Here is a 26,578-nt window from a genome sequence, read left to right on the forward strand (position 1 = left end):
CGTTCACAAGTATGGAAAATAATTGTTTTCACAATGTGTTAGATGGAATATCAATTAAACATTTTGGCCTAATAAAAAAGCTTGTTAATATTAGGATGAAAGCTGATAAGCTGTTTATTGACATTAAAATGTCAATAATAGTCCGTCAAAATATGAAGCTGTTAAAAAATTGACCATTGTACCGCCACTCCCCTTCAAACATGTTGCAGTAAACTTCCACCCCCAAAATGAAAGGAAAATATCACATGTAATTGACAGGAAGAGGGCAACATTTGTTTGTAGAGATTTTTGTTTTAAATGTCTGCCCATAGTTACCCTTTTCATTTTATTTTGCCAGTCAGTAACTTTATATGCCTCACAAATATTCAACCTATGACACATTGCATCTATAATGAAATAGATAAACCGAAACTTCAAGATTATGTAATCGTTTCCTGTGCAAGGGTGCCACTGTCAAAAGTTTTGTCATGAAACTAGTCAAGACCTGAAATGGGCAATTTTACAAAGCCATTGTTTTGCAAAATTTGCAAAAAGCAACCTTCCAGAAAATGGTGCCTATTTTCTTTTGGGATGAGATCGATGTACGTGTGACAAATGAGCTACTGTGCAGTTAGGCGAAGAAAGCAACGTAAATGTTAGTAATGTAATGTTTTTACCTGTGAATGTAGAGCTGAGGAAGATTCTCACTGTGTTGGACTCTTGCTCAGGAATTGCCTCGGTCTCACCCAAGACAAGGTCCTGGAACCCAACTGGATCACTGTTTACCTCAGCTGCCATACTGGACATCTTTGAATAAATGACAGAACAAGAAGAACAGTTATGTGTCTTTGAATAAAAGTTTTCAATTCAATTATTTGTTTTTTTGAAATCATTACAAATTTACATCAAATACAATTACAAATACATTTGATATACCGTAACATAATAGAATAGATAAGCAAAGTCCTTATTTCAGCATAAATCACCTATACCCCCCTCCCCCCCCCCCCCCCCCCCCCTCCTCCCCTCAGAAGAAATCCTATTGACATACCTGCTGTACAGTACATGTCAAAATAGTACCTCTTAATTGTATCATATTCTCCCTTTTTTTTTTTGGACAAATTTATGGATAAGCCCCTGCTTGGAAGTATTCTGGAGTGAAAACCTTTCGTAAAGTCCTTGGCAAGCTGTTTTATTCAGGGATACATTACAAGTGTTATTGTTTGGGCCACGTTTCTTCCTTTCAAATTTGCAAGTTGAATGTAATGAAAAGAGAGAATTATTTTTTGTTCTAACTATTTAGATTTGGGGGCAGATTCGATGTAACTTAAAATCTATATTCTTGAAAAGATGCGTCAAATAACTTACTCTCATAGATACTTACCCTGACACTGGCACGGATGTCTTTAAAAAGTTGTGAAATATTCCTTATAAACCTGTTTGAATTGCTTTTTGAAATCAACAATCCGGATAACCAATCTGTCCGGACACGCAACCAACATGACCGACAGCAACTTGTGGGTCACGCAAATCAATCATATATTCCCACCTTCAAGACTTTTCAATTTACTTAATACTTACCGATGCCACTAAGTAATGTCACATAACACTTATATATAGTATTAGCTAGCTGTGCATTAAGAAAGAACTTTGGAATTGTTGTGTACTAAGATCCGGACTCTCTCTTTCTAAGTGCCATATCGTTTGACTTTGGCGATCATGCTGTTCCACAACCCTCGGCTCCTAGCCTTCTGTATTAGTGCCACTCCCAGTTCTTTCACTGCTCTCTTTTCCTACAATTTCTGCACTGTCCATCCAAAGTATCCTCCTTCTTCCCACAATTTTCCCTGTCAAAGCAAGATTCTCTAGGCCTTCTTTACGTGTAATGTGACCCATGAACTTCAACTGCCTAATCAACATCTCACGTATCATTTTCCTTTGCACTCCAGTTCGTGTAAGAACTTCCTCATTACTAAATTTGTCAGTCCAGGGGATTTTCATCATTCTTCTTAAAAACCACATTTCGCAACACTCCAAACGCTTTTTAGTATCAGAGGCTAAAGTCCATGTTTCACTACCATACACAAGTACTGGGTAGATGACAACAATTCAGTACGCCTACTCTTATTCTGGTCCTCATACCCATTGTTCGCTTTGTCAGAATATACTGCATCCTGACATTTGATTTAAAACTGCAATGTTAAGAAGTTTACAGGCAATATTTCATGAATCTTCAACATTCATCGTAAAGGACAAATATTTAGTAGTTAGTGCTATGTTATGAATACTTTTCGATAAATCTGAAGGCAAAAGAGAGGGCTTTATGTTTGTACACGGACACCCAACCCCTTATCGTACGCAAACCAACGGGCCTGCGGTCGGAGCATATTTCACTCTGGAGCCGTCCGACTTCCACCAAGCTTTTACTAAAATGTTCTTCTCATGTTCTGCTTTTATTAAAATCAACTTAATATCTGGATGGACTTCCCCTCAAGCAAAGTCATAAGACTAATATAAATATATGGAGGAAGAGAGAGAGAAAGAAAGAAAGAGAGAGAGAGAGCGGGCAGGATAAAAAGGAAATAATGATATTAAATATTTGGCTTACTAAGTAAATAAAAGATCGCGTGCTCGATGTAAATCCCGCTGGTTCCTAGATTTTTTTGCTGAATGTTTTCAATTACAGACCGAGAACGCCATCTTTATTTACTGGGCAGTAACGCCAAAAACTTTGTTTAAACAATTGAAATTTCTCCCAGGAAGCATTACATTTATAAGAGAGATTGTACTTGTTTTCTATTATAGCATAATCGGTCTTTTATAAGTTAGTTATTTTTATATCTATACTGATCTGTTGTAATACTATGTATAAGCATATTCCCAATCTTTCACTATGGACATACTGGTAACTCATTGCATCTGTGTAATATTGCGTGTTACTGTAACTTCCATGTGAACAATTAATTTGTAGGATAGGCAATACAGGTTTCAAATCGTTTGTAGAATTATAATATAGGAAGACTGAATCTGGTTTGTGTTATACAATTTTACCTGTTTATTGTACAGGGAACCCCACTTACAAGCTTAAGCTTCTCTTGGGTTCCCTAACCATTTTTATTTTGTATGTCCAACATGTTTTGTATGTGTCCTTCGAACATTGTTTGAATTTCTGAATGTTGTTTTTAAAAAATGGTTGAACCAATAAATTAAATGAAATGAATTAATAAAATATTGTATTTCCCCCTATTTCTGTGTTATGAGTGCCTATAGTAATTTGTTTATATGTTTTATTGTGCATTTGCTCCTGTTTTGATTTTACTTACAAGTATGTTATCAAACTGGAGTGAATTTCATTTCTTTTTCTTCAAGTACAACTTATCAAGATGAAGAAATTAGACATGTCTACGTAATTATGTGGAAATAAACACGACATAAGAATATATTTACGGATGGTATCATGGTACATCGGATCGTAGATAGGTAACGCCCTATGTGGTCCATCATCCCGGAAATGTCCACCTGATTTTATTAATTTCATAATGTTAACAATTTTTTTAGATATGAATTTTTACAATTTATGAGCACGGTATAACACTCTCAAAGAGTTACCCGTTCAGATCATCATACACGTGTATTATACAGTGCGTCCCAGAGAAAACGAAACCGAGAATTATCGATGTTTTATCATAACTTAATCACAATTATAGTTAACAAATGACACATATTTGGAAAGCTAAGATCCTCCTCTTTCATTTGATGCAACTCATATGATTCATATCTCACGCATGAGTGATTAAAAGCAATTTGAAGAGATGAAACCAAAAAGTCATTTGGCGGGCGGTATCTGAATTTTAAAAAGAAAATCACATTTCTAGAAAGTTCAATTTCTGTCCTTTCATATGCCACCTCAATCAGGAAATATGAGTCAGGAATAACAAAGTTCTGTTTGTTTAAAGTAATGCTTGCATTTCCATAATTGGATCAAACGAGTTCGTTTTCACTGGCTACCTGCCGTATAGCAACATACAGAGTTGACAAAAGACTTAACTCCGTTTCGTTGAAGATCGGCCATGCATCAGGTCTTTCGTCTTCTGTGTGCATGGCTGATCATCAACGAAAGTTACGAAACGGAATGAAAACCATGAATACCGTAGCACCAAACATGCATCCAACATTAATGACTGACCAGTCATTGAAGTCAATAATCATATTCCACATAATATTTTCCCATTGGAGATAAAAATATAAAAAATTATGTAGGGGCTAATTAAATCAAATGCTGGGAATACCAGCGCGCCAACTCTGATGAGACCCCGCGAAACTATTTATAACTATATCACCTTCTTTTCTCCTCCTGTTTGCCTCTAACACTTCTTCTCGAAAACGTATAAATACACCCCAAAATACATAAGTATACCCACATAGTTTACATTTCTTCTCCTTTACATTTTTATCTCACTTCCGTGTATAAAATCCCACATTTTTCATCAAAGCGACACATACCATCTCACCCAAGCTAGACGTCAGCCGCTAATTAAACCTTCGTAATATAAATTCCAAAAGAACGTTGACAACGTAGAGACTTCTTCGATAATGAAAATTATGACGGAAGAAGATTAATTCATCAATATCAGTTTGTGCTTCAGACGCAATCAAAGAGGCGCCGAGTTACATTTAGTCCAACTTCAAACTACTGCGCATTTGGCAGTGATATGCATGCAGAGTTTTAAATACAATTCACATTATGCGGGCATACAGTGCAAAAAAAGTAGAAAAGAATATGACAATATTATTGATAGGCACCGTTGCACTATGTAAATACAATTCTATGAATGTGAATAACAGCAGGTTTCCATTCATTCCCTGTTCTATAAAAAAAAGGGGTCTTATCAGTGACAAAGTAGAATATCTGATAAAAGCCGGATAATAGTAAGCTACTGAAACTCTTGCATATGTCAATTGACTGTGAAAAAAATTGTTACATCATTTGGCACGTGTAATTTATTGATAACAGTCTATTCATGAAAGACTAAACAAGATCTGTGATTAGAAACATAATTATATCAATTTCAATGTATATAAATGACCTTTGGGTGAAATTTAAAAAAAAGGTTTCTTTTAGTCGCTTAAAATTAGAAACACATTTTATGGTGAAAGGAAAAGAGGGCAAATATTCAAAGGGAAAAGGGCACTTATTAGAAAAAGAAAAAGAGCACATCTCGCAGTATAAGAATAATATCAGAGGTGAAAATGGGGCACTTCTCGCACCTGAGTAGGAGCACTCACCAGAGACGAAGAAAGGCACTTATGACAACAGAAAAAGGACAACTTCAGAAGGTAACTTTCTTACAAGCTAATGAGAGTCTTTGCTTCGTTCTGCTTTTAACTGTTCAAAGTCAAGATCGAAGGAGATATATGTTCAAACCGATAGACCCCATTGAAGTTACCTCTATTCTTTTATGAACAATTCTTCCACTACTGAACAACTGAACAAGACTAATGAGCTTTATTGTGTTAATATCATATGTTTACGTGAGTAAAAGATAATTAGAATCGAGTTAATTTGGAAATTAAATTACATCTTTCCATATGATATTTGAATTTCCTGTTATACCCTGTATCAATACGAGCTGTCGAAACCGAAGATAATTAACTGATTTCCACGTTTAACGATACCTATAATTTCCTGTTACGTTAAAAGGAAAGTACAGTTATTGTAGTTTAATGCGATAAATGTTTATGCTTCGTCACCTGTTTAAGGGCATAAAGGTTCTGTAGAGATTGTGAAAGTGGCAAAGCAGCAGGCAGACACTGTCATCTTGTCAGCAGACAGCAAGGGCATGCTAAATGTATGGAAATACGGGACAGGAGAATGTCTGCTATCAGCCAAAGAGCACCGGACATCAATTCGATATCTTTCTATTTCAGATGATGGTAGAAGGGGATTTTTAAGGGTTTTTTTGTTGTTGTTGGTCTGTTTGCTTGTTTTTTTTTTGTTTTTTTGTTTGTTTTTTGAGGGATTGTAAAACACAATGAGAGCTGAATATAGCCACTTATAGATAGGCCTAATTATAACTATTGATGGTTCCGCTTTCATTTGACATTAATCAATTGAATTTATTGTAGTTCTCTTATTAATGGCAGAATTGTATCATTATTTTACTATCGATCTCTGTAGACAAGCAGACAACCGTTACCTGATGACAGCATCACGTGACTGCACCATCAAGGCTTGGCATATTCCGTCCCGACAGTTGATGGCGTCCTTTGACTGCTAATCACAGATTAAACACATCGATATGGTTTACGTCAGTGAAGATCGCTACCGTATTGCTGGAGAGAATAAGTCCGGCACTATACTCCGGCTCCTTGTGCTGTTTCTTTCAAAAGCAGACAGGTCTGAAGTCAAGGACAGATGTCATTCATCATCATGAATCGTAGAGAATATATTAACATGTGGATGATTACTTCAAATGCAAGCTTATTTGCAGGCCCAATCATTTTATTTACAGCCTACAATGTCTGTTTAAAAATATTAACTGTGATCAATGAAAGTTATCTCCTGCGTTTTCCCACAGTAATCGCATGATGATAACATTAGTTACATAGCAGATAGCACTATCTTTCAATCACAGGAATTACATATATTTCAACATATCTTTTACTTTATTTACCCGATAGCAATTATATGAAGCAATACTCGTTTAGTTAATACCACAGATTCATCAAACTTTCTGCAACTCCCTACTATGGAAGTTTAAAATTGGGAATTTGTTGCTTGAACTTTTTATCCTTTAAATCAGAAGATAAAATCACAATGGTTGTCATTACGACAAGTGATCTATATCATCACAGTATATATTTTCACAATTTTACTTTCATAATACTTTTCCATAGTCTACATATTCAGTTTAGACCGCAGATACATTAAAGTTACTGTAACTACTGAAAAGGAAATTTTGAAATCTGGAAATTGCTGCTTGAACTTTGTCAGTCCTTTAAAACTGAAACTAAAATCACAATAGTTGTCATTATATGACACATACAAGTGATCTTTATCATCACAGTATATATTTAGCTTAGCTATTCTCTTCTATATAATGTACTTTACCATTATTGTCTTAACACATGTTCAAATCCAATACTGTATAACATAGAAACACACAAAAGACAATAGATATCAAATCTGTGTTTTTAAATTTGATTTATTAAACAAAATACCATGATGTATTTGGTTTCTTATCAAACATATTTCATGTACATTCAACAAAAAATTATGTTATCGTCATTGCTTTGCTATTTGTTCAGAAAAAATTCTTACAATATATAGGTATCACAAATCGTTTGATGAATTTTGTACAAATCAATTCTTTATCTATGTGTCTTGATATATCATATTTACAATACCTGAACATGCATGCTGACTTATAAACTCTCTACGAGCTTTGTTACGGAAAATGATGTAGTAGTCAAGCAGAATATCACATACAGGTGAACATGATGTGCAATACTAATAATCACATTTTATTCAAAGTTAGACTGCCAATTTAAACTTTGTACTGCATTATTGGTGATTGTAGATTAGGCAACTATTTGTATGAATCTACAAGAAAATATGCATTCTAGTGTTAAAATATGAATATATTTCTATCTATACTATTGCACTGAAGAAAATATATAATACATTTAATGAACAAAACTATCCAGAATATATCTGACTGAACTAAATTCTAATAATACTAGCAACAACATGAATATAATAAGAAAAATAGAACTATTCAAAGCAAGGTAGAGGTATCAAAAGCAAGGTAGAGAATGAATGTTTGATACACTGTTGTTTCATATCATAATATCCAATACAATGTATTTAATAAAAGTCATCATGTATGATCATTAGATTACCAATGTATCAGTATCAAACTATGTATTTTGTGCAATTTTCCATAAAGCTATTTCAACATATAGTGGACACTCATTATAACATGAACATTGGGACCATGAAAACTACCTTGTTATATCATGTACATTTATCTAGCAATTTCAGAGGTCATTTTTGATGACGAGTTTCCACTGTATTATTATCATTGTATTATTACTATTCTAAAATCTTGTTGGTATTTCTATTCAATCTCTTCAGCCCTGTTCACATAATGGTAAAAGTCATTATTTGCACAGGCCCAAAATTGTGAAATAACTTACTGTTAGAAATTAGAAAATCACCATCGTTAAGTACTTTTAAATCAAAGATAAAAGCACATCTTTTCATTTGACTTCATATTGTAGATTTAGGCACATCAGGAGCTCTTACCCCAAGACGAAAATCCAATTGAAACCAATTGAACACCAATTGAAATTTCAATTGGTTTCAATTGGTTTCAATTGGTCTCAATAGGTCTCAATAGGTTTTAACAGATTTCAATGGGACCTCAGATGTTTTCAATTGGTCCAGATTGGCCCCATTGGACAAATTGGCCCCATTGGCCCCATTGGCCTAGGCCCCATTAGACTTTAATGGGTCCCCAATTGGTTTCAATTGGTCCGGATTGGCCCCATTGGCCCCATTGGCCCCATTGGCCTAGGCCCCATTAGACTTTAATGGGTCCCCAATTGCTTTCAATTGGTCCGGATTGGCCCCATTGGACAAATTGGACCCATTGGCCTAGGCCCCATTAGACTTTAATGGGTCCCCAATTGGTTTCAATTGGACCAATTGGCCTTAATTTGGACTTCAATTGGTCCCATTGAAACCAATTGGCCAATTGAAACCAACAAATCTAGGCATCTCATGAATATTCATTATCACTTTACACGTGTCACAGAAAAATAAATTTATCATGATTTGTTAAGCAAATTATGACAATGCACATCAATTTTGTGATTTCTTTATTCCTTCAGCAATTATTAACCAATAGATTATTTTGTCTGATCATGTTACAATTACATTTACGTTTTAGCAATAGATATATTGATTTATATATTGATTATATGATTACTAACCAAACAACAATATACATATTTAGTATATATCTTTGTACAAGCCTATGTCACTGTATATGAAACTCTTGAATTCACTTCAAATGATCTTTGTGATGAAGTTAATGCAAATGAGATTGGAATATACCTAATTGGTGGACAGTTGCCAATATCGATTATGAAGTATCAATAATTTATCACTGGTTCTTCTAACTGGATCGATTTACCAATTGAATCCCCATTGAATGCCCCCATTGAATACCAATTGGCAATTTGGAGTAAATGGAAAGTGAAACAATGGGTACCCATTGAAACCAATTGGCGATTGGTCCCCATTGGAACCAATAAGCAATTGGTCCCCAATTTGGAGTAAATGGAAAGTGAAACAATGGGTACCCATTGAAACCAATTGGCAATTGGTCCCCATTGGAACCAATTGGCAATTGGTCCCCATTGGTTTCAATGGGTACCCATTGTTTCACTTTCCATTTACTCCAAATTGGATTCAATGGGGACATTCAATGGGGATTCAATTGGATTTTCGTCTTGGGACAGCACAGTAAATTACATTGCATAGTTTCTGCGCTTTATAAATGTATATTATTCATCATTTTAAATGGCGGCAGTTTACTACAGGGGTTCTTACACACCGCTACTTTTTTTCCATCCCCATTTGCCATTCTTTTAGTACCCCCAAAAAACACACCACAGTGATTTTAACCCCTGCATAAATGTTTAACGAGCCTTAACTAAGTACTCATGATCATTACAAACATATGCAGTGAACTGTGAACACTTACACACTCACGTGTAACGGTAAACTGTTATCAAAGTCCAATGTGCAACGAGTTGTATTGTGATTTTGTTATCACGATGTACTATAATTTTATGATGACTATGCAATATTTCATTTATGGTTTCTATTTCAAAAATTGATGTTGAACAACAGATTTTACTATTATTTTACTACTGTCATCTGTTAACAACAGAATTTATGAAAAATGGGAATTGGTTATTAAACAACTGTGGATGGTTGAATTACCTTTAATATATAAATAGTTCAAAAATTCTACAAAACGAAAAAAAAAATTCTATCCCACAAGTATGTCATATAAAACCAATGATCCATGATATTGCACCATTTACCTGTTTGTTTCAGCTTCTTTATGATTGTACATACATGAATACAATTTATCAATGAATAACTTTCTCTACGATTCTAATTTGCATTGAATTTCATGAATACATTATGAAATATACTTGTCATAATCCACTGCACTCGGCAGAAACTGTCATCTGTACATCTGATATGATAAATAAAAGAGATAATAAAGATACATGCATATATTGTATGAAACTATAGGACTGTACACACATTGTATTTGAAAGACATGGAGTACTCATATTATGAACACGTATTTATAACAGGTTCTTACCTTTCTCTCTCTATTCCATTACATTTTAAAAAAATGATAATGCTTTAACAATCGTTTATTTTTATATGCTATTTCTCCCAAAAGCACAAATGGGTTCTTAATTAAATACTCTACATGCTACTTAATCTAATAGATACTATAGGCAGAAAAGATTCCCTACATACAGTACATGTTCAAACATAGAAACTTCTTGTGTAAGATCATACACAAATGGAATGTGGGGATCTATAGAAAGTCATTAATCAAATACTATACCATGATTAATTTGACATACTTATTAATGGTATCAAAATTCAGCCTTGCTTTGGCACATCTCAAAGTCATGAATAAAAAATACAAACATTGTAAAAATGAGATAAAATTGCTGAGGTAGGATGCAGCAATTAAATGCAGGGAAAACAAGTGGTCAATGTGCAAACTCTTGAACTGGAGTTGGTGCACATTACACATAATCTGCTGAGAGCTTGAACAGCATTCTACCTATGGTTCAGTTTTAATGAGACAATGCCCTTCTGGCTGTCCGCCACAATGATGTAACTGTAAAGGTCATGAAATATTTTCTGACATAACTGGTGCATACTCCATATTACATGCCCATATAAATACATGTGCAGGTCTCCATTCAAATTTAATGAAAGGGAGAGAATTCATATGGACATCTATATGTGCAGACATTAATAACATAAGCATTGTTTTGGCATTTTTTTTAGATATTACATTAAAAGTCTCAAATATTTTGTGGACGGACATATACAAATATATGGCACTTTTATCTCTTGATACAAGTGGGACATTATGAGGACATAAGCAACAGCTTCCATTCCAAGTTCTATCTGCTGCCATAAGTACAGTTTAACTTTAAGCGTCAGGTTCTGACAAGTCACCTAAATGGAAGGAGCATCATGGTGGTTCTCAGTAGATCATGCAGAGTGCTGATTTACTCTTCTTCGTTTCTGAGCTACTGCTGGACTTCTTTGAAGATGCGCTGTTAGACCCAATGCCTCGATGGATACCACCCATTGATTCGTTTACATGCTTTCCACCATTCTGGTCTTCTGAGGTTCGTGATTGGTTTGTCTCGGTGAGCTGGGCGACAGGTTCAGTGCTAGTTAAAAAGACAGGAAGATAATATTATCTCTTTCTTATTAGCTGAATAAGAACCATAGTAAGTTTCTAAATACAGTCAAACCTGTCTATAGCAACCGCCCAAGGGAAACACAAAAAGTGGCCTTTGTAGACAGGTTCCTTTAGTACATGATTCAATGAGAAACCGTTTTCAAGAGAAACAGCAAACGTGGCCTTTGTAGACAGGTGGTCACTAAAGCAGGTTTGACTGTTTGACTTTATAAAGAAGAGAAGAGCATCACTGTTTTATGATTGAACTTGAGAGATGGAATGTAACCCCCTGCCATGAATGGGAGGGGATATTTAGGATTAAGGTTCAGTGACACAAACAGCATGTTTCCACAGAAAACATCGACACGGTATTATCCGAGTCGTACCATTTCAGTTTTCCTGTGGAAACACAAGCATGTCGGGTCGAGTCGAGTCGACCGAGATGCGGATTATCAGATCCACCTCTGGGAGGTGGATCTTGACGTGTCGATTCCAACGAACTCCCTGTAAAATCTCTGTGGAAACACACGGCGACAAACCGTGTCTGGCGGAGCATCAGAGCGCGCGAAGCCCCAATCACCACTGCAGCGTGATTTGTTGAAAAATACTCTGAAATACGCGTATACAATAATATGTTTATATACGCGCTGTACGTAACAATGAAAAATGTACGTCACAATAGAATAGCGTGGAATCCTGTGTCGATCGAGGTCAAAGGTTGAATCTTGACTTCCGATTGACACGGCATTTGCCTGACTTGAAACACGGAATCGGGGCGAATCGAAATGCTGCGCTCTGTGGAAGCAGATTGGTTTAATACCGTGTCGCCGCGACACGGCATTTCAATCTGGAAAAGATAATCCGTGTTCCACTTTTTTTTCTGTGGAAACACACTGAAAGACGTAACTCAATATTTTGCCAAATTGAGTATTTGATATCAAAATGTTCAGAAAAATATGGGCTTTCCAGGAAAGACAAAGAATTAACTCCACCCAACACCCCATTGAAGTCAATGGCTAGTGAAACATATACTTAACTCATACATGCCAACATTTGAAAATCAGAAATCTGTACAAATTATGCTATTTTCAAAAAAAGAGGAACAATCCTAACTCTCCTATTCAATACTACAGACAAATTTGTACAGGAAGAGGAACACCTGCATTAAAATGATAATTATCTTCTCCCAAAAAGAGGAATGTTCCTCTTTAATCTGAACAGTTGGCATGTATGTTAACTCCTTAAGGCCCTAGTGGTCAGTGACACAGTAAACCACTTTTTCTCAAAATGGCCGAATGGAGTTACGTCTTTGTGTCACTGACCCCTCAATATACTCAAGACTCATTCCAGCACTGACTTCCTGAGAGTCTTGAAAGTCTCATTTTACTCAGAAGTCACACTTCTCATGGGCAAGTCAAGGATAGGTGATTCCACATTCACTTCACCGTGACATATGCTCTGAGCCTTATTTCATCAAAGATGTAAGGTTAGGGTTTTAGCTTACTTTGAGGATAAGGGTGGTATCGTAGTTGGTCCAGGTGATAGTGAAATAGCGAAATAAATTGACATGCCTAACTATTAGTATTACTGCGAATGCTTTATTATTCCTTAAAGTATAAACAATACAGTGGAACCTCGTTATAACGAGGTCCTTGGGATAATAAAAATTACCTTGTTATATCAGGAATCTTTATACTGAGGTTCCACTGTACTATCTACAACTCAACCTTATAAACCTAGTCAACAAACCTGATATCAGATCTATCTGCTTTCTCAAGTAGCAAATCAAGAATCAAAATAGTTCCAGATTTGTTCTCTGCTGCTAGGCGATAGCGGTCCTCACTATTGTAGACCAGGTCTATGTTCTTGATCTGAGACTGGCAATCGAAGGATGCCAGCATCCGCAGGGTAGGGAGATGCCACGCCTTCAGGGTGCAGTCACGGGACGCAGTGACCAAGTACTGGTCATCTGATGAGATGCATAGAGCCATGATGGCATGGTTGTGACCTACAAGCAGTCTGAAAGGTGAAACAATTCCAAAGTGTGATAGAAGTATACTCTCTATATGCGACCCACTAGGATATAAAGTAGTCTGGGGGTAATTTTCCTTTCTGTGAAACATTGCCTGTACAGAAGAGTTGTCAGAAGCTGTCTTTGGCTTTTTCTAGTCTTGATCTCCTTCTCTATGACTAGGTTGCAGTTAATTTTGTACACTAATAGAACGTCGGGCAAAAACAATCATGGTTGTCCTATTTGTTTTTTCTCCAAGTCATACTCCAACAGAAATTTTGACTACATTTTTAAGCCTGTATATCGTATCATTAATCTATGAAAGTGATGTCAGGAGAAATGATAAAGTACTATCAAAATTTCATATCAATAGGATGTCATAGGTCATATAAAAGAAAAAAAAATTATCATTTGTTTACAAAAAATTTTGAGCCGTGTCCTGAACTACACATGCAAACATTTCTATTTACTTCACCTAGAAATTAAAAACTACTTGATATGACTATAGAATAATGTTTGCTTTTGGAATCGCTATATCATGACTTGAGCCATGTTTCATAAAACTTATCTACGACAAGTGCCACAGGTTTATGACAATCTGCTCATAGCATAGCCAATCAAATGTGAGGTTTCAGTAGCTTAAAACAATTATTGTATCTTGTTATTGATAACAAGTCTTATGAAACAGGGCCCAGAAAACTTTTTTTTTTCTTCAATAAGGCATAGTCCGTTACTCACTGGTCATCATCGGCCATGAAGTCCCAGACATGAAGCTGCTCCACACCGGCGTGGGTTCCCCAGACAATCCTGGTGCTGTCATGCTTGAATGCACAACAGATGACCTCTGACACATGAACCGGCATACGCTTGACCACCTGACCAAAAGTTTTGGGAGCAAGTGACCATAGGATCATCTGCTTGTCGTTGGCACCTGTCACTGCATACTGACCTGCACGCGGGAAATAAATAAAACAAAAAGAAGTTGTAAAGGGAAAAAAGGAATTTGAATGTTCTTCTTGTTATTTTGATGGATTCTACAGATCCTGTGGAACCAAAGGCAAGGTGGAACGCAGTCCCGAACAAAAGCTTAAACACATTTCAAGAAACATACAATCTTGGAATGCGATAGCTTAGTTGGTAGAGCAGTGGTCTTGTAATCCGGTGATCCGGGTTCGAAACCAAGTCGATGCGCTAGTGCCCTTTGGCAAGGTATTAATCCTCATTACAAGGTCCCTCGGAGAGGACCTAAAGCCGTCGGCCGTCTGGTTGCTTAATTACAAGCATTTATGCTTTCTTAGCAGTCAGGTTAAATAACCACCACCACCATAACCAAAATGCCAATATGGTATACCATACAGATCTTATAGGACGGACAATATCAAGGCTATCATTGCTATTTGGGATGGTTTTTTAAAAATGTTCAACTTACCATCTCCGGAGATGCTGAGACATCGTATGGATGCACTGTGCTCTTTGGTAGAGAGCAGACATTCTCCAGTGTCATATTTCCAGAACTTGAGCACTCCTTTGCTGTCTGCTGATAGAATGAAGGTGTCTGCCTTGTGTGTCACTGTCTCCACTAGTCCTACGGGAGCCTCATGTTCTGATCAGGCAAAAACAGAATGTATGAAAATGTATTTCAGAATCAATTCTATCATATAATATTGGTTATATTATAAATGAAAAACGAAGGACTTTCAAAGCGAGATATCATTATTTGATTCCTATGAATATTTGCACAAAAGTTTTTAGGGTTATAAAACCAGCTATGCCATGAGAAAACGCTCTTCAGAAGCTGTTGATATTTATTTTCATAGTACTAGCAAACACTAAATAATCTCTTGTACCATTTTCCACTAATTCTTCTATATGATACGATTTTATGACACATTTTAAAATAAATGTAGTATAACCTGTAAATGTATATTAAGAACACTAAAGGGAGATGAGAAATGCAGTCTTCAACAAGAAAATCATTTAAAGTAACCAAAATTTGGAAGGGTTTATAGACAGGATGCCTTTCTATACAAGTTTCATTTGTGACAGAATAATTCATCCAGGGTCTTACCTGTAAGAGTGAGCCTGCATGTCTTGGTGTCCACGTTCCACACCTTAATCATCTTATCCTGTGAAGCAGAGACAACCTCATTATCCTTCCCCACCACCAACCATAGGATGCCCTTCTCATGACCTTCAAGATCAAAGACATCTCTGCCTCCTTCTGTTGATTGGTTCATATCCCAGACACGAAGCCGCCCCTCCTCTTTGAATGCACCAATCATCTTCTTGCTGTCTCTGCTGAACACCAGCTTGGAGGTGAATCCCTCTTCACGGCGGGTCACATGGCAGTCATAGAAACAAGAAAACTTGACGGATCCCTCTTGTCCACTGGTGATAACTGTGGACCCATCAGGAGTAAACCTGAGAACGACTGCATGGCCGTTGTGTCTCTCCCTCTTAATCATCTGGAATGAAATAGAGTGGTAATGATTCACACAATAAATCAGATCTGTTAAAATAGCTTTGCTAAATTTCCATGATATTGAAGAGGGCTTATGATTGAATATGGGATTATCAAAAAACAACTCTCAAGATTATCTTTGTTTTTCATAAAAAGACTGACCTGTTTCTAGCTGCGACACCATCTCAAGAATGATAATGTTTTTATTCTTCCACCATCTAACTACACCTTCTTTGCTCATCCCCAGTCTCTACATCTCTGTAGAAACAGTTCAATTCATTGTTTGTACTACATTTAGCTTGTATTAGTTTCGGTAAAGTTTCTATAGTAAAGACACTTACTGTTTCCATAGTATAGACCCACATCTTGGCGCTCTTGTCGTTTGACGCAGAGTAAATCACTCTCTTCTTTGTTCCTGTTACATCTGAGATCCATGAAGAATGTCCTTCCAGGGTTGTGATGAGAGGACACCGAACATCCTTAGGGTCCAGGTCCCAAACCTTCAGGAAGTCATCTTTAGAACCTGATACCAGGATGGACTTGGAATCGCTTTCGTTGGGGTCTGCCGGGCAATGCCAAAGGCAAGTGACCATGCCATCATGCCCTGTAAATTACAAACATGCCATCAATAACTGCTGCAGATATTTCCATTTTATGGGGATGATGGCACTGATAGGTATTTTTCAATTCGGTGTCATCTCTTTTTTTCTCAAAGTGTTCATTGGCTTTTGACCTCGACAAATATCAAATATCAAATATCAAACAGGAGTTATTTAAAGTTCATTCATTGTTTCTTAAAACACACAGAAAATGCACATGTGTGTATCTTTCATAATTGTTTTGGTTCTGTATGTATATTAGCAATTCCACATTCCACATCTTCTAAAAGCTTCATTTCTTAAGCATTTGATGGATAGGGGTTATAGGTTTGGTTAAGGTTTTCAGAAAGGTTTGGGGTCATAGTTTTTTTTTATCAGTATGAGAAATTTTCCATGGAGCAAATGTTGCTTGAGCATATTTCATACAATCATCCTATCATATAATCATTTGATCAATACACATTTTAGACATACCTTTACAGTTCAAGACAGCTGTGCCCTCTGTCATGTTCCAGACACGAACAGTAAAATCTGCTGACCCAGATGCAAGTAAATGATCAGATAAGACTAGAAGACAAGTGACAGCCTTCCTGTGACCTTCGAGGACCTTGCTCGGGGCACTTGGTTTGTCTGCATACCTTGAGATCCTGATGGATCCATTGCTGTCACCTGATACAAGGGTTTGGATGGACCTGGCATGGGCAACTACTTTCATGTCATTTTCCTTGTGAGCTTGGAATGAAAGAAGGCATTCTTTGGATGTAATGGACCATTGCCTGAAGAAACCATCCTGGCAACCAGTTAATACCTCAGCATCACCTTCAAAGAATGCAAAGTTAGCAATTTTGGGATGATCTAGCTTGGCGAGAAGCTGTCCAAGATTGAGGTCCCAGATACAGACATTTGACCCTTTCCCTGATCCACCAATGGCCAAGGCTCCATTTTCATGGATCTGAAGAGAGCTGATAGCATGGTTTTCACCAGTCTCAAGTTTCCAGATGCACTCACCACTGGTGAGTTCAAACATTCCCAACACCTGACAGCCGAAGATGACAAACGTATCATCATGACTGATGGCAAGGGATAGTGCCCCAGATGCTTTGCTTCCTGCTTTGACTTGTAGAGTGTGTATGAGCTCTGTATTTTCTTCATCCCAAACATTAGCCATGGGGTAGCCATTGGAGTCTTTGCAGACTGTTACAATGACATCTCCTTTGCCAGTGCAAGCAATAGCCTCTACTCTGGATGGGTGACCGGCCAACGATGTCTTCAACTGTCCTCCTGGAGGGATCAGACATGCTCCTCTAGGAATGATCAAAGATTGATGGGTAGTCCTCACCCATGCCTTGGCTTCTCCAAGCAATTGTCTAATGTTAGAGTAATTGTCCATCAGATCATACATCCTCCCAAGAAGTTGGCCTGCTAAGCAGAAAGGGTCTTCTTTCAGATTACTTCCAGACAAGTACAAGGCCTCAAGAAGGATGCCACTTTCTTCATCAAATTTTGAAAAGTCATTGACAAGTTCCAGAAAGTTGAAGGCTCTTAACTTGGTCAGAATCCACTCAAAGTTGTACATGATATGCTGCACCATACCCTCAGGGACTCCATCCATCATCTCACATCGCATCAAGTGGAAAGGAAGCTCATGCAGCTTTCTGAGATTGAAGACACTCTCTCCAAACATGAGGGGTTGAGGTGAAACAAGACGGTCTGCATTAGGGAAATCCTTATTGCGTCTCTCAAGTCGAATTGGCCTGATTTTACCTCTGCTGTATTCTCCAAGGAACATATCTGCAAGAACTTTGTGTCTGGCCATTTTGGTCTCTGGATCACCAAGGTAACGCCTTTCAGCTGTTTCAATGAACTGCCTATGGTACCAAGCAATCACTGTTTTGCCACCAGCCTGCCTTTCCGTGATGAACTCCCCGATGTCTTGATGCAACCTCTTCCAGACTGATGGTGGAATGCGAACAACCCCTTCCACTGGAGGATCCCAGTACTGATAGACATCATTGAGGACTTTGTCATCACAAGAAAGGACATCCTCTATCTCTGCTTCTGTAAGACCACTCTTTCCTGCAGTCAGGTAACCGAGCGCATGTGCTACAAAGATAAGCCCATGATGCTCTTCTAGTTCTTGAAACAGGTTGTTGATAGCATCCACCACAGTGCTAGGGAGCTTTACATCTGCTACTGTCTTGTACGATGGCCATGTTACAAATTCCTCAAAGAGTAGCTTCAGAAAGAGTGGCTGAGGACACTTACTGAAAGCCTCCCTCACCACTTTCACTTGTTCCTCGTTCAGACTTCGTTTTCTTTCCTTCAACCAGCCATCCATGATAGCAATACCATTCTCTTCACCAACAACTTCCATTCCAATGTAGCATCTGGGGTCTGTCAGGGTCTTCTTGATGTTGTCTAGAATGTTGTGTTCCTGAGGCAGCATGGACACCACAACATGGACATTTTCTGGTAAAGACTTTGAAAGCCAGTTCATCTTGTGTGCATTGTTGTTAGAACTGAGCTGGTCAATACTGTCGAAAATCAGCAGGAGAGGTTTATCTTTGGTTGGAAGTGTTTCGATCAAGCTATTGAAAAGCTGCACCAGTTCTGAAAAGTCTCCTGAATGATCGGATGAGGGTTGCGGGGCACCGTAAGCAAAGCAAATCTGTTGGAAACAACAAGTATGAGCATAAGAAGGTCACTGTGAGGCAACACAATCTTTACTAATAACTTCTTTCTCTGATTGATAACATACAATATATTTTTCCAGACACTTCAAACCCGCTACACACCTACTCTGAAACTTTATAAGATGCATGAAAATATTGTACAAATATTTTCTGGGGAGTATTCCTACCATATGGTCACAGTAAGGGCATAGGCAATTACTAACACAAGTGCTTTTGTCATCCTACCGGGTCCCTGTTTCTTTCTTGGGTATTGAGTGGCAAATGTAGATTAATGCCTTGCCAAAGGACATTGGTACCCTGTCGGGGATCGAACCCACAACTTTTGAATTTCAAATCAAGTGCTTAAACCACTCGACTACGACACTTCTAGATAGTACACATCTTGATAGTGGATGTAACACAACCTGTCCGTACCTGTTGACACATGCTTTTCAATGTGGCATGGATGGTTGAACTGTTGCCTGATGTCCCAAGGAATCTTAGGACAGTGACACATCCTTCTATCCACTTTCTTGAGTGCCTTGCAACCATGGCCATGACAGACGTCTTGCCGGATCCTGATATACCATGGACGACCAGGGGCTTGGACAGGTCTGAAGATAGGTAAGACCTAATGGACGTTAGGATATCATCTCTTCCTTGAAAGGCACTGTATAATATGATAAGTAAAGAGCAAATGGGGTAAGATAAAGGAAAAGATTGGATGTCATCTATAAAGATGACCATATGTTACACTGTGGTTATGAGAATCTATAATGTTACCGTTATATATACCATATGATGAACAGAATTATTTTATTTTTCAAAGAAATGAACATCAAGTTTTCTCTCACCAAATTGACCATCTTGCACACAACTTTTGGGGATGTTTTCCTTTCCATTGTGAAGCCAAATACACTATATAAACATCTCAATCATTTTCAAGACATGAGAATGTTAAAAACTACGTTTACTAAATTTGGCATTCTCACATCTAATCGTGCATACAGAAGATTGTATCATAAATACTTTTATATCTACCTTACCTCTGCCTAATATGTAAGTACATTACGAAATTCTAATTTTTGTAAATATATTATCAGATCACATACCTGCATTTTGTTTTACAAAAGGATGCATGATGAAGGAGCTCTCTCTGCAAGCAAATTTTCACTGGATCTACAACCTTTGACCTTTGACCTTCCAGCTTCTTATCTATCATGGCCTTCATCCTACGCTCAAATATCTCACACATCTGTCCCAGGTATTCTGCGTGCTCCGGGCAACCGATGGGGTCAATGCCCTTATCGCACCAAGGTACAGTGAAGGTATTGAGTGCTTGGGCTGGCACCAGACTGGGTATGTATTCCTTCTTCAGTCTTGTGAGCAAGGTCTGGGAATGCTCCACAAACTCAAGGGTTTCATTGTCACTGCAAAGTGAAAGGGGAAGTATACCATAACATATGAGAGAAATGTCTTCTGGCTGATACAGGAGGGGGGGGGCAAACTCACTCTGTTCAATTTGCTCCTCCCACCCCCTCCAAAAAATAGAAAAAATGTTCAGTCCGTCCAGCATGTTAAGAACCACAAATCTTAGGGTCCACTAAATTTATGACATGAGCAAATGTCAGAATCAAGGAGAAAATGAAAATCATGATAGTAATAAAAAGCTTTCATCTTAACTCATGATTTAAAGTTAGAACATTTTTTGTCCTCACGTCCAACAAGAGGGCTATAATACATTTATATATTTATATTTATTTGGAAATATAAACCATAATCTAGACCATGGGTTAGATGATATTTAACCTCATTACAAGAAGAAGTACTTACTCATCAGTCTGAATGTCAGTGAACTTGGACAAAGTTGCTTTCTGCTTAAAAGATGGCTCCATACCCGTAAAGTCCCTTGTAAAGAATATACAAGTATCACCAATGTTGGCGTTGTCTTTCAAACCATGACGAATCTCCTCTTCGGTCACTGTAGAAATCATATAAGGAAATAGTTTCATTCACACTATAACAAGGCCTACACGTCTATGTGACTCCAACATTGGCAAAATAGTCAATGAATTTGTCTGATGTTACTTGGGACAACTCTCAATATTTTCTATACTAAAAATGTTCCTCCATTTCTGTTGTAAATACTTCTTACCTCAATAAAAAAAAAGTTAAAGTTTTTTCAGTGCTGAGTGCACCTCCATTAAAATCTATTCACAAATAACATTCTGTAATGTGTGTGTGGGAGCAAATGGCAAAGTTGTCCTTTCAAAATTAAACAATATACAACTTTTTCATCAATCATTTGATGTGGTTCAAAATGTCACGATCCATTTCTTTGATTGTTTTTCTGATTTACTGGACATCTCCTTCACAGTAACGTGCTATCAATGTTTGGGTTTCCCTCTCACATCTCCTCCAAAACAATTCAATTGATACATATGACTATTATGCAGAAGTGAAATATGACTTACCAGACATTATAAGTTCATGCATTTCGTCTGCAGTGAAAACACCCTCCTGTCTTGCCAGTTTAGCAGCCGAATCAAACGCCTTCCTCATCCTTTCAAAGACCTCCCACCACTTCTGCCTCGTCGCATTCTGCTTCTGGGAATCACTGGAGTCATAGTAGTTAGGAAGGTGGACAGTGATTGGCTGGAGAACGTAGACTGGCGGGATGGCATTGGTGTCCTCCACATACCACTTCCTGATGAGATCCTCATCCTCCTTGCTCGCGGTTTCATCTCTTGAGACGGTATCCATGAGTTTTTCAAAAATGTCTGAGGAAATGGTGGCATTGAGTGGACGGTAGCCATACTTATCGCCTAGGAAACCCTACAAATAAAGTGATTATATACATTATGTCTTTGCAGCAAGTATGCAAAGTTTTAGTTCTATAGCCATAATTCATCATCATCAAAATGCATGTATGTGTAGCTAAATAACAATAAGGACTGCATATAAAGATCACAAAATACAAACAAGAAAAATGATCTACATGTTTGTAGAAGGAGCCCTTTATCAACATGTTCCCTTTAATGGGACACATGATGGAAGGGAAAATAAAAAGGGTGGTCTCAACAAATAATTGGGCCTCTAATTAATTGTACGCTTTCATCATGTTAGTATTTCACTTAAAATTTAGTATTTTACTTTAGTAAGCCAATTTTAAGGCAATATCATATATGTACTTAAATTTAATGATGGCCATTGTGATGTCACTTTAAGCTGATCCAAATTAAATGCAGGCTAATACATGTACAATTGTGCACAGCTTATAAGGACTGTGCATGAAAACCTAATGCCTGGTAATCTAGGCCTCCAAATAATTGGCTGAGGTTAAAATACTTAGCCAACTGAACTGAATACCAAAGTTTGCTAAGTATTTTATCTCAGCCAAAACCCAAGTAAAATATGCGTATTTCTGACATACATGTAAGTATTGAACTTTGTTATTTGTTTCCAAATCTTAGTCTTACCACAAAGTAAGGTCCCTGAGACATCCGTTTACATTTATCAATTTCATTGAGGCACAAGAAAGCTGTCAGATGATCAGCCGTAGCACTGTCCCTTACACCCCACCTCATATCGACTACTTCAAACTCTAGCCTCTTTTCAAGGCAGTAGCGACTGAGCTCTGGAAACACCTCCCTGATCAGCTTGTTCCGCTCCTCCTTCATGTCTACAAGGAGAAAAACAAATCAACTCTTATTGTTGTGGAGATAAAAAACATGGCTGTCCACAGGTCCCCTTTGCATACTTATTGAAAAAAAGAAAGCAGGAAGCGCAGTCTGCTTATCTCATTTTAATATGCCACTGCGTAAAGCTTCACGTCTGAATGAGTTTCTTTACAAGCCACCAAAAAAAATCATCCTTTGCCACATTGTATTTATGACTGAATAGAATACCAAAACCTCAAGAATATTTAACTGTTCCTATTGCAAGATTACCAGCTAAAGTTTCGTCATGGAACTAATCAAGACCCAAAATAGGTATTTTTGCAAAGCCATTGTTTTGCCAAAATAAATCCTTCCATCGATTGGTGCCTAGTTTTTGTGCAAAATTGCACGTGGCAAAAGAGTGACTGTGCACAGATGCGAAGGAAGCGAACAAAGGGTTAATATTGTAATGTTTTTACCTGTGAATGTAGAGCTGAGAAAGATCCTCACTGTGTTGGACTCTTGCTCAGGAAGGGTCTCAGTCTCACCCAAGACCAGGTCCTGGAACCCATCTGGATCACTGTTCACCACAGCTGCCATACTGGACATCTCTGAATAAATGACAGAACAAGAAAAGAAAAAATGCTGTGTCTTTAGATAAAGTCATAGTCCTTGGAAGTGGTATAGTATTTCAGCATCAATTATACCCATGGCATGGCCCCCCTTCCCTTCTAAAGAAATCAAATTGGCATACTTGCTGTACACAACAGAATAGTGCCAATTAATTGTGTCATATTCTAAATTGTTTCCCACCACCCCCCCCCCCCCCAATTTTTTTCCCAGCACCAATTCCTGGACCTGCCCTTGTATTCCGGAGTGAAAACCTTTAGTAAAGTCCCTGGCAAAGATACGTTACAAGTGAAAAAGAGAGACAATTATTTTTTCTTACTTTTCAGATTTGGGGGCAGACTATTCTTGAGAACATGCTTACAAGCCATTTTGAATATAAACCTGTCACCTACATGTATGTCTTTGGAGTTACCAAAAAATCATGCATCAAATAACAAACTATAAATTAGTGATAGATCTGATGTTTATTAATATTCAGTATATAGTATCGTTAGTCCCCCCACCCCCTGTATTGTATATTTATTCACCTTCCCCATTTCCATTTCTATTCTATTCTTATTCTTATTAATCTTATTATTAATATACACTGTAGCAGGGAAAAAAATAATATTTATTTTTCGGGGGCTACTTTTCAACCTTGCCTGCATGAAAATAACATTCTAAAATTTGTTTTGCATTGAACTCTATGCAAATTTACTGGGGCTCTTTTCTGATTTTCGGGGGCTCTTTTAGGCATTTCGGGGGCTAATTCGCCCCGAGCCCCCGTGTATTTTTTTCACTGCACTGTAGACCTCTAGGTCTACTTCTTTTTTGATCTTTTTTGTTGCTGTTCCTGTAAAGGTGAGCTGTGTTTAACAAGCTGTGCTTTTTTAACAGACCACCTCTTTTCCACATAATTGTCTTTATAACTTTTATTGTTCATGAATTTATTCTTGAACAATAAATTCTTGTTGACGATGAACTTGTTGTTACTGTTCATGAATATATCATTTTCATGTCAGTGGAAATAAATTAATAAAACTTAAATCTTGAAACTATTCAACTCAATATTCCATACAATTCAAGGTTTATTAAATTATATCTTCGCAAGGCAAAATGATGAAGGAAAAACTGTGATAACGTCATTACGAACTCGTAACTCGTGTACAGTTTTTCCTTCATAATAATTTTGCCTTGCACGTAGACAAGAAAGGACGAGATTTAGATGACGTCATGCGCAGCAAGAGTTACTGCAAGCTATTTTTCAACATGGATGTCGATTTTGACCCATAATTTCCTGAAAAGGGACCATTAAACAGATTTATCAGTCAAGTTGCATGGTAAGTGGAACCGATATATAATAGCCTAGGGCCTAGGCCTATAGTAATATTCAAAATTAAATGCATCGGATACAGGTTGGATATGCATCCGGTAAAATATAATATTTGGGCATAAGTTTGGTGGTACAGGTACAGGTACAGGAGCGCCTAGGCTGTCTCTAAAGAGAGGAGCCGACCCTACCCAAATCAGAGACTAACAAACGAAAGAGACAGAAATTTCGGTCTAATAAACATAGAGACGGCCAAAGCAGCCAAAGCAGCCAAAGGAGCTCCGACGCCGCGCCGAAGCCTTAGGCGTCGGGGTCCATGAGTATTACGGTACCGGTACCTCGCTTGGAATTTGGAGCTCCCTGGCCCTGCGCACAATTTCAAATATTTCAAATATTTCTGACCTCTAATCATGGCAAATTGAAGTATTATTTAGACCCATCAATTGAATTATCATTTACATAAGTATCACATCATACTTACAACTCTTCGTTTTCGCAGTATCAAATGTGTGCATTAATCTTAATTAGACGCCATCGTCATACAAACTGCGACCCGATTTGGCTTGGTCTGTGTCCATAGCAATTAATTACGCAGCGCAGGATGATGCGGCTACATCTTTGGGCTACATTTATGGCGCGCCATTTGCCCAATAATTCAGATAAACACTGCATATCGCCGGTAAACACAGTGTTTATCCATAAACACAGTTTATCGAAAAGCAGAGTACGTAGTTATTCGTATTTCGTCGGGAGTATAGGCGCTTTTCAAAGTTGCACTCAAACAGCTAAATTGTGACCTTTAGCAATAATAATTATAATAATGAAAACAATAATATATAATAACAACATAATGTCAAAAATACTCGTATAAATTACTGCCTGTGTATTGATTTCATAGATTTCTAAATTTATGGTAAAATGTTAATTACAACTTAAAACAAATTTGTGTTCAAGAGACGGTCAGGCCCCCGCCACCGGCCCCTCATGCTATTTTATTGATCTCTTCTTCTTCTTCTTCTTCTTCTTCTTCTTCTTCTTCTTCTTCTTCTTCTTCTTCTTCTTCTTCTTCTTCTTCTTCTTCTTCTTCTTCTTCTTCTTCTTCTTCTTCTTCTTCTTCTTCTTCTTCTTCTTCTTCTTCTTCTTCTTCTTCTTCTTCTTCTTCTTCTTCTTCTTCTTCTTCTTCTTCTTCTTCTTCTTCTTCTTCTTCTTCTTCTTCTTCTTCTTCTTCTTCTTCTTCTTCTTCTTCTTCTTCTTCTTCTTCTTCTTCTTCTTCTTCTTCTTCTTCTTCTTCTTCTTCTTCTTCTTCTTCTTCTTCTTCTTCTTCTTCTTCTTCTTCTTCTTCTTCTTCTTCTTCTTCTTCTTCTTCTTCTTCTTCTTCTTCTTCTTCTTCTTCTTCTTCTTCTTCTTCTTCTTCTTCTTCTTTTTCTTCCTTTATACTTCTTCTTTCTTCTTTTTTTCCCTTCGTCATTTTCTTCTTCTTCTTCTTCTTTCGATATAAATTCGAACAAGTTTCATCTCTTTTTTATTCTTTGAGATAATTTAATGATGACCATGCTTACCTCAGCTCGGGCCTCAGCTATTACTCAGGAAAAAAAAATCATTTCCTAAATAACCAAGCAGTTCCCAACTTCACAACATTTTGTCAAATTTTACTCTAAAACTTATTGATGCTGTGTCCTGATCCTGCCTAGATAAACTTAAATCAGCGTACAAAAAAGTAATGTATGCGGTGA

General features: G+C 37.4%; 1 protein-coding gene across 1 annotated transcript; it reads right to left on the reverse strand.

Moving 5' to 3' along the window:
* Positions 1–9,509: 9,509 nt before the first annotated feature.
* On the reverse strand, positions 9,510–25,452 carry LOC591208 (NACHT domain- and WD repeat-containing protein 1). Its single transcript, XM_011662515.2, has 14 exons — positions 25,327–25,452; positions 23,386–23,517; positions 22,727–22,929; positions 21,722–22,082; positions 21,081–21,228; positions 20,360–20,677; positions 19,683–19,917; positions 17,050–19,243; positions 16,318–16,580; positions 15,584–15,980; positions 14,945–15,118; positions 14,254–14,464; positions 13,254–13,523; positions 9,510–11,493 (listed from the first exon to the last, which is right to left on the reverse strand). Exons 2-14 carry the CDS (start codon positions 23,513–23,515, stop codon positions 11,301–11,303), a joined length of 5,097 nt encoding a protein of 1,698 aa, XP_011660817.2. The 5' UTR covers positions 23,516–23,517; positions 25,327–25,452; the 3' UTR covers positions 9,510–11,300.
* Between the last annotated feature and the right edge of the window lie 1,126 nt (positions 25,453–26,578).

This window comes from Strongylocentrotus purpuratus, unplaced genomic scaffold, assembly GCF_000002235.5.
Source record: "Strongylocentrotus purpuratus isolate Spur 01 unplaced genomic scaffold, Spur_5.0 spur5_scaffold_7, whole genome shotgun sequence".
In the NCBI taxonomy this organism is placed as follows: Eukaryota; Metazoa; Echinodermata; class Echinoidea; order Camarodonta; family Strongylocentrotidae; genus Strongylocentrotus; species Strongylocentrotus purpuratus.

What these genes read in the sequence shown, in the direction of transcription:
- LOC591208 (XM_011662515.2), bottom strand. Translation starts at nt 23,515, where the DNA reads ATGTCCAGTATGGCAGCTGTGGTGAACAGTGATCCAGATGGGTTCCAG. An exon ending in AGCTGTCTTGAACTGTAAAG is followed by an intron (nt 16,581 to 17,049) that starts GTATGTCTAAAA and finishes TGTAATTTACAG; the next exon opens with GGCATGATGGCATGGTCACT. An exon ending in GCAGATAGATCTGATATCAG is followed by an intron (nt 11,494 to 13,253) that starts GTTTGTTGACTA and finishes CTTTTTAACTAG; the next exon opens with CACTGAACCTGTCGCCCAGC.